The 9,390-nt window shown below is 35.6% G+C and overlaps 1 protein-coding gene across 2 annotated transcripts; it reads right to left on the bottom strand.

Moving 5' to 3' along the window:
- Positions 1-904: 904 nt before the first annotated feature.
- LOC137810487 (phosphatidylserine decarboxylase proenzyme 1, mitochondrial) lies at positions 905-9,318 on the bottom strand. 2 transcript variants are annotated; one of them, XM_068611760.1, is made up of 13 exons: positions 9,069-9,176; positions 8,657-8,745; positions 8,305-8,488; positions 7,918-7,971; positions 7,745-7,810; positions 7,243-7,303; positions 6,982-7,091; positions 6,640-6,890; positions 5,795-5,901; positions 5,253-5,320; positions 1,955-2,032; positions 1,497-1,619; positions 905-1,228 (listed from the first exon to the last, which is right to left on the bottom strand). In XM_068611760.1, exons 4-13 carry the CDS (start codon positions 7,960-7,962, stop codon positions 1,070-1,072), a joined length of 1,068 nt encoding a protein of 355 aa, XP_068467861.1. In that variant the 5' UTR covers positions 7,963-7,971; positions 8,305-8,488; positions 8,657-8,745; positions 9,069-9,176; the 3' UTR covers positions 905-1,069. The 2 variants fall into 2 exon arrangements, with proteins under 2 accessions (XP_068467861.1, XP_068467860.1); XM_068611759.1 differs by lacking the exon at positions 8,305-8,488 and having other exon boundaries at positions 9,069-9,318.
- Positions 9,319-9,390: the final 72 nt, after the last annotated feature.

Below are 9,390 nucleotides of genomic sequence, written 5' to 3'. Positions count from 1 at the left end.
ATTATTCAAAACTTTGTTTACTTTATACTCACAAATCTGAGATGCCAAATGCTAATGTTTAGGAATGATGGTTAAGAGATCGTCTCCTCTCTTGTAATATTCAAATATGTAAAAATGTTCTAATTTTTTTTAAAGCTTAAAAATATTTCTATTCTGACTAAATTTTAATTTCTCCTCTAAGAATTTTTTTAATTTTTAGCTAAAAAAAATTTCATTATTTTTTGTCCTTAACTTTATATAATTATTAACTTATATTTTTTTTAAAAAAGAATAATGAAGTGATACATAATAGTGTTGTGATATAACGTTAATGTTCCAAGACCTCAAAATTTATCTACTTCTTAAGTCAATATAAAAAATTAAAAATATTGATAAAATTTTAGAATTTTTTACATAGATTAAAACTAAAGTAATCAGACTTTATTAGAACTAAACAATTATTTCAAGCATTCATAAACGATTTCTTTTATGTAAGAATCAAAACCAAATTTCGTTTTTAAATGAATGAACTCTATATTTTAAACCTCTTTTTAACATATTCCTACATTTTTTTCAATAAAAATGATTCTTTTAGTCATTGTCAAGGAAATTAAAAATTTGTATATTTACTTTAAAGATTGAGAGATTCATAGAAATAACTTCTTAACAAGCATAATTTTATTATAACATAACAATGGCGCTATTTGGATACTTTTCGGCATTGTTTAGATCCAGACATAGCACCAGCATTCCTAGTAGCAATTATATATGGAGTACTCTCAAAGTGCTACTTTAAAATCCTTAAACTTCAATCATTCCAATTTTTGAAGCATAATTGTCTTCTTTTTTTGGTAGTTTCCAAGCATAATGGTTTAAATTCTACGTTGCTAGACGTGTTTACCATAATAAATAAGACGGTCAAAAATTAAATATCCATGTACCACTTATATAAATTAATCACCAATCACAGTATCCAGTAAGAGGAACCAATGATTCTCCATTACCGAAAATGCTTTGAAGTTTCAACACCAAACAGTCTGAGGCAGCGTACGTTCACAAATACAATGAGCTGCATAGAAAATTAACTTTGTCACGAACTATGCCACCTCCCTAGAGCCTCACCAACACGAATTCTATCCCCGCTTTGGACACAGAACCTGAACTCTTGAGATGAATCGCCCTCGTTGAGTTTTGAAATTGGAGCTTGGAAAACAAGTACAACTGTTGATCCCATGTTGAAAGCGCCTAACTGGGATTAACAAAATAAAAAAAGGAACTACGTCATGTAAAATGTATTGTCAGCTCTTAGTTCATATGTTAAACTTTATCTACAACAAACAAAAGGAACCCAAATACAACAGCACCTCGACAATACTTCATCTTTAAAGAAAAGATAACACATTTTCGTAAGTATACTGATTCAAATATTCAATCATATGATCCTCATAAATAGTTGTATATATTTTGTACTCAGTGAATCAAGCACAGGAGTTCCAAAAGGCAAAAACCCTTCTAACCTCATCCCCTCTCGTGAGCACTCTGCCTACACCTTCACATTCATAAACCCGTTCTTCAGGAGGCTCTGAATGTAGAAACTTCTTCATTGGCCTGTTTGTATGAAGTTCAGGCTCAATGAACAGCTGTCATGTTAAAATTTAAACTGAAGACATTAATGAATAATTCGGTCAATGACATTGACACGATATAGCAACTGTAAATACAAGTCATCCCAAGCCCATCGGTTATCTTTTGGGTCAGATGGCTTCTATCATTTAATTCGGGTATCCTTATCCTTAAAAAGAAAAGTTGTTGTTGATCCATGAAAAGTGAACTTACTGGGAAAGAAAAGTAAGATTTTAAAATTAAGAGATACTTTAGTCTTTTCCCGGAGTTGTTAACACTAAAATATAACCCTTGTTTTTTTCAATGGACATTAGAGTACAATAGTTACAACCCTAAGGAAGGATGAACAAACCTCACTTGACCCAATATTTGTCGCACCAATTGCAGCAAGTGCCATAAATCCTTCCTGCCACAGACCTTCAAGAATGACCTAAAGAATTTATAGAGTCAATAACTAAAAATATTTTAAGAGTGAAAGAAAACAGAGTATCATAAATCAAATCAATTAACAATTGAAAAAGTAAATAACATCAAAGGAAAAAATAGAGGTCATAATTCAAAAAGACCAGTGTGATGAAATTATTTATGAAGAATGAATCGTTAACTACTTCTGATTGGCAAATGATAATGATCTTATGACAGATTTCATTACTAGGTTAATTCTTCATGAATGAGTTCATCAACAACAACAATTCTCAGAAATAAAAGCAAGACGATGGTAAATGAGAGGATTAGAGAAGTTCTTCAGAGTTCATATGGAGTATTAACTAGAGAGAATGCCACTCCTACCAAGAACTAAAACTCATAACTTTATTTCCCAAGAAAAATATTCAAATGAGAAAAATAGGTAAATTCAGATAAAGGCCCCCTTGCACTTAGAACATTAGTGTAACTGCATCTAGTTTTTTTAAGCAATACATTTATTTTCAATATTAAATTAGATCAATGTGCCACTTAGTTTTTTTTTTTTTTTTTATCGGCAATAAAAAATAAATAAATGGGAACCACTTCAGGAGTGGTTCAACCCTTATACATAAAGAGCAAAACACCTTACCATACTCTTACTATAAAACGCCTACCTGATTATCTAAGGAACAACCAAACTAACCACAGGAAAACATTAAAATACCATTCTCATACAACCCACTGGGTTCAAAACCCAATTAGAGTACCCGAAGGAAGCACAATGGGACTTTGCGTAAATCCACGACCAAACCTTTACTTGTACTAAGGCGAATACTTCGAGCGCATCTACCACCCCCTATCGAAGGACACGCAGTTCCTATGATTCTAAATACCACTCACAACTCCAACCCAAATTGCACCCCAAACGTCATTAACCGAATCTGAAGTCTGACTTAACCTGAACTGTAGAAAGTTTGCCAAATGATCCTTATGAATAACGAAGGACACGCCTAGCCACTTAAAACAAAGACACCAAACACGCCAAGCAAAGTCACAAACGGAAAAAAGATGACTGGACGACTCTTCCACCATCCCACACAGACAACACAAGGGATTCTCAATCACCGCCCCGCATCTTTCCAGATTTACCCTAGTAGCAGCAACCTTATTCTCTATCACCCTCCAAGCAGTGAACAAAGCAGAAGGAAAGACTTTGCACCTTCACAACTTACTGTAAACTGGAGGGACCTCCCCAACTGTATCCTTCCTAACTTGAACATAGGCTGAGTTAACCGTAAAAGTTTGGACCCCCCGGCCTTCCAAATCCAACAATCTTCCTTCCCCAGTTCTAACTTCGCCCCTTGCAACAGCTGAACCAACTGCTCCTCCAGAGGCTTCTCCCATTCAAAAAAGGAACTATGCCAAACAAAGTGCCACACCCAAACACCATCAATCCAATTCTCAAGCTCAGTCACCTTTGCATCTTTAGCCAAACTAAGGGAAAACAGTCTCGGGAAAACAACCTTCAAAGCTCCACAACTCAACTAACTGTCCTCCCAGAAAGAGATACCCTTCCCATCACCAACATCCCACTGAAAACCATCTTCAAAACTTCTTCCCCAACCCTCTGAAGCCCACACCTCCATCAAATCTTTCCACCAAAGGGAACCCTTTCTGGTTTTACCGACCTCTCTCAAATTTCTCCAACCACCATATTTAGAAACAAAGATTTCTTTCCACAAACCTCCTTTATTCGTACCCAACCTCCAAATCCACTTACCTAACAAAGCCAGATTAAACTTCCTAAGGTCAATAACACCAAGACCCCCATAATGACGAGGCTCACAAACCTTTTTCCAGGAGGCCCAAGCGATCTTCCTACCATCGGAACCCCACCCCCAAAGGAAATTCCTTTGTAGCCGAACTAGCTTCTCTGCCATCACAGACGGTAACTTGAATAGTGACATAAAAAATAGCGAGGACAGAACAGACTTTATCAAACAAATCCTCCCAGCCAAAGATAAACACCTACCTTAACACCTTGAAAGTTTACCCTGAACTCTCTAACACCCCGCTCCAAAAAGCACTACCGACAATCCTAAATAAATAAACGGGGTCACCATCACTTTACAATTAAGAATAGCTGCAAAATGTTGAAGCAAGCTCTGACTCAACCCCAACCCGCCAATTCTACTTTTCAAAAAATTCACCTTAAGCCCAGAGGCGAGCTCGGAGCAGAGTAGAATCGCCTTAATATTGAATACACTTTTTATATTAGCTTCACAAAAAAATAAGGTGTCGTCAGCGTATTGTAACATATTTACTTTCACATTAGCCTTGTCAACCACCAAACTGTCAATCAAACTCTTCTCTTCTGCCATCCTAGAAACCCCAGTCAATCCTTCCGCAACTATAAGAAAAAGAAACGGGGCAAGCGGATCGCCTTGACGAAGTCCCTTCCTAAGAATAAACTCCCTAGTTGGGCTACCGTTCACAAGCACAGAGACTGAAGCTGATTCTAGGCAACCTTTTATCCAGCAAATCCATTGAACACAAAAGCCCAGCCTTTCAAGCATATAATAGAGAAAATCCCAACTTACCGAGTCATATGCCTTCTGGTAGTCAACTTTGAAGAAAACACAACTCTTCCTTTTCCTTTTATATTCTTCCAACACCTCATTAGTCACTAACACACTGTCTAACAAACCTCTGCCTTCCAGGAAAGTTGACTGTCTAAAATCAATAACTTTGCTTATCACCTTTTTCAGGCGTAAAGACAATGCTTTGGAGATAATCTTATAGAGACATCCAACTAACGAAATAGGCCTGAATTCGCCAAGTTGCTGGGGATTTTCGACTTTTGGAACTAGACATAGGAATGAAGCATTTGAGCCTCTAGGCCAATTACTCTTATACGCAAAATCCTTCACTGCTGACAACATGTCCAACTTTATAATTTCCCAACAATGCTTTAAGAAACCAAAATTAAAACCATCAGGGCCAGGACTCTTAGAACTATCACAATTCCATACCGCACCCCTTATTTCATCTTCAGAGAAGTCAGCAATCAACAACTCATAGTGAAAGTTGGGTCACATTAATTAAGGTAGAGAAGTCTTTCAAGTTCAATTTTTATTTAAATCACCAAAATAAATACATAAATAGAAACACGAGAACATTGGAAGGAAAGCTAACAGAAAGGCACAACACACTGACATTGACCATGTCAATCAGATATGAATTACCCTCTCGTTCTCAATATAGAGATTTCTAATTGTTCTTGTAGCACGTTCATTCAGGGGATAAAGACGGCCTGCAACATAAACAACAAACCAAATAGATAATAAGAATACAGTAAAACTAACTAGAAATGAATTAATGTGCTCACTGTGCTGCATGATATACAATATATGCAAAACTTGAAAATCTGCATATCTACTTCGTTATTTTCTCCCACCCAGTTCAAATACCTATTTTCCTGATATGTACGAGGAAGAAATATATCCAGAGCTTTATAAAAAACAGTTATCCACCATAAAGCTAAAAAATGCACCTGTAATGAAATCTAAAATTTGCCCAAGAGGAAAATAAAAAAGAAAGTATGTAAAAACAATTCGACATGAAGAAGCCACGTAAACATGTTATGATGAATCTTTTCATTGTTATCTTGCATGGTACATTTTTTATGATCACAGTTAGGAATTACTTGGCAACTTTGAATAAACAGAAGATTAACAAATATTGTTTTCAATTTCTTAGACTGTTAAGGCTTACAGAGATGATTTACCAGAAAAATGCCTGCGCACAAGAATGTTCCAATCAGCTGGGGAGTGTATCCGATGGTAATCTCCAGGCTTCAAGTAAACCACACAGTAAAAAAGTCCTCTCTTTGGGCTACAATGGAAAATTTAATGACGTATGAATCATGCCACACATTCAGTCTCACTGACAATAAAAGTATAGCAAATACATTGCTTTCGGTGGGCCAAAGTTCAATGCAAAAAAACAACAATCATTTGCATTTGTCATGAAAAGGTCACGCATTCTTGATAATATACAAAACATGTCAATATGGAATGCATATTTCTAAACCATGAAAGCAATTCAAACTACTCTTAAGTTTGTTTTATAATGATAATAATAATAAGAAGAAGAATCATACTGAGAGAAGCAGGGACCATTTCTTGAAAAGTTGACAAAAAAATTGGAACTTTTAGTTATAAAAGAAATAAAAAATCTCACTGCATAGATTTTACAGAACCTAAGACTCCTCCAATTATGTAAAACACTTTTGATTTCAATTGCAGCTGCAGCAAGCTTGCTAAATCATAAAGTCTCTATCAATTGAAGTCAGTAAGCCACTTTATGATAGAAACTCAAATAACTTTGAAACCTACCTGAAGTACTGAAATGATGATTTCAAATATTATTGATAGTATGCATCATGAAAAAAAATATTAAGAGTAGATGCATGATGAAAATTTAGAAGTTAATTTGAGATGATGAACAGATAAATATATCCATGTGTGATTTTCTTCAATAAACAGGTCCTTCCTTAAGTACAAATGCTTACAACCAGATGCAGAAATACATTGGTAGCAGAAGGCAATTATAAATACTTCATCACATTACCATGATGATTTTGGGTCCCAAACTTTTGGTGAAGCCAATGAAACTCTCCACCATGACTTTTTGTTCTTTTCAGTATTTGTTGTTGATTCATTAAGCTTCTCTTGCACATCACCATCAGCAGTTGTTGGAAGGAAAGGGCTTGCACCAAGAAGAGAAAAAACTGAATATGAAAACCCTTTTACTTGTTCAATCATTGCCCCTGCTCCCTTCAACTCCCCAAATCTTAAAACTGTACCGTCCACAGGACTAACCTGCAAAAAATAAGTATGGTCAAACAGGTTATATATTTACTGGAAATGGCACAAAGGCATTAGAGATTTTCAAATAGCTGTTACCAGTTACCAGACACTGCGGATCAACATCAATAGGCCTGGAACCTTCTTTCAAAGTGCGGACAAAAAAATCCTTTAAGGTGGCATACTTGTCTAGAGGTAAACCAGCTTCTTCTAAATCTGAGGTGTCAACAACATTACAAACGACAATTAGGAGTATTCTTACACGTATCATTATAGATCATAGTTTATCATGAGCAAGCTCTGCTAGTTTCACGAGATGATGGTTATAGGGGCAAATTACAAGAAAATGTATATATATATATCATACTTGAATGGAATGCCCGAGCCCAAGCTTTATAGATAACGGGCCTTAGCCAAACTGGTATTTCCTGAATAAGTAAAATCATATAAATAATATAACATGCAGAATAATTTTGAAATTATAGAGTTAGCTTTGAATTGATAAAAGGAGAGAAAAGTACATTATAGAAAAATATACTTTAAAATATGCTGCACTGTTTTTATCGTGTACTCTTTTCTTTTCTTTTTTCTGATTACGAGTGCTGCTCTACGTTTTCTCCTTTATTATTTACTTTCCCTTCTTTCCTTCTAATAATATTGCTGTTTTTCACATATTAAAAGTCAACTTTATTTTTCATCAGGTCTCTTATGCTTAAATAACTCATAAATTCTGAATATTGTTTCTCTTTCCAAATTATTACTACCAGTAGCAACAAAAGGGGAATAAAATTGCAAACATAAAAAAAGTACAGCTTCACTAATTAATATATATTAGAAAAGGATATTCAAATATTACATCGACTTCTTACCATGCTTGTCATGTATCCCCAGCATCTAGAAATTGAACGCAGAGGCAGTAACCTTAAAAATGTAGCCTGGTGATGACAAAGCCAGGGCACGTGTCTCAGAATCAAAACAAATATGTAATACACACACACAAGAACTCAAATGTTTCTTTTTTGTACTGATGTAAAAGCTTTACCTTGATATCAGGCTGGAATTCCACTTCAATTCCTTTCTCCTTCATCCCTTCAGTCTGCCACAGGGTAATCAAATTTATTCAATAGAGACTACGTAAACTACAAACCATTTAAGGCTTCAATTCCAATTGAGCAAACAGAATCTAAAAGGAATCCTACTAATGAAGTGCGAAAAAATTTCCAGCATCATGGCTGAAAACAGTGTGGATAAAAACATAAGGCCTTACACTGTGACCAGTGGCAATCTATACCAAAAAATAAGATTCAACTTCTCACTAGTCTAGAATGTTAAAAATATGTTTGTATTTTTCTTTATTTGTTTTACTTTATAAAAGGAGGACGAATGGCAATGATCAATCACTAACAAGACATAGTGCCTGATGTATCACCTTTTCTCCAACATGTTTTGTGGAAGGAAAAAAAGATCACGTTCATTCCATCGAGTTGCTGTGTGCTCTAACAAGGTTGATATTAATGCAACCATGGTTTGGCATAAACCAAACAGGCTCGTAGACAATGCAATTAGACCATACCAGTTGATAAACCAGCAAACATACCCCAAGCATGTGAGCCCTGGTTAAGCAGGATAAGGATATTTGGTGGAAGTTTCAGGTCCATAAGAGCCAATGTAGGCAAGTGGATCGAAAAAAATGTGGCCACTGATGTTGCTAGAAGAATCAGTGGTACGACCAAAACTTGCCCTTGCCAATTAGTCTAACACAATATAAAAATTGAATGTACCTTCTTGTCATCATATAGTCTGCGGGCATGGAGAACACCAAGCATAAGTATGGTAGCAACTGTCGCGCCAGGTACAATAAAAGAATCCCCTGCACACTCTCATAGCAAATAAGCACAACGCTTCAGAGCATGAAGAATACAATCAAAATCACAACATATTCAAAACCCCGTTCAATTTTAAAACCACGATAATTCTTATACTAGTTTCTTTGCGAAGATTACGACCATCACAATTCACAGCAAAACATTCCCTTGAAAATAAATAAATAAACTACTTATGTATGTTATCATAGGTCAACATTCAGCTTCCATCAACGAACCGTTTAACAAAACGTAAATGTATTCATCGTATTTAAAAGTTATGCCAGTTTAACTTGTGTGCGGATTTAAGTGGAGAAGCCACTGAACTGACCTTGAGAATTTCCACTTCCGCCATTGATAGAAGCACGAGGTGGACGAGTTATAAACTTTCTGGCGAAGGAAGTGATGTAACGAGCGCTGTTGAAGGGATGAGTGCGGTGAGGAAGCACTAGAAGCTTGTGTGAAACCCTATATTTCATTCTCGCAAACCGTGGAAGAGGCAGAATAAGGAAGAAGAAAGCGCCACGTTGCAAATTGCAATTCTCGGTTTTTACGCTGGAAGAGAACACCTATGAATATGATCAATAGTATGAACTCAAATCAATATGTAAATTAATATTATTTATAAGTAAATGGGTAATTATTAGAAGGTA

Source organism: Phaseolus vulgaris, chromosome 2 (genome assembly GCF_000499845.2).
Source record: "Phaseolus vulgaris cultivar G19833 chromosome 2, P. vulgaris v2.0, whole genome shotgun sequence".
Classification (NCBI taxonomy): domain Eukaryota; kingdom Viridiplantae; phylum Streptophyta; class Magnoliopsida; order Fabales; family Fabaceae; genus Phaseolus; species Phaseolus vulgaris.
Note: the sequence above shows the minus strand (reverse complement) of the source record. Positions and strands in the feature narration are given on the sequence as shown.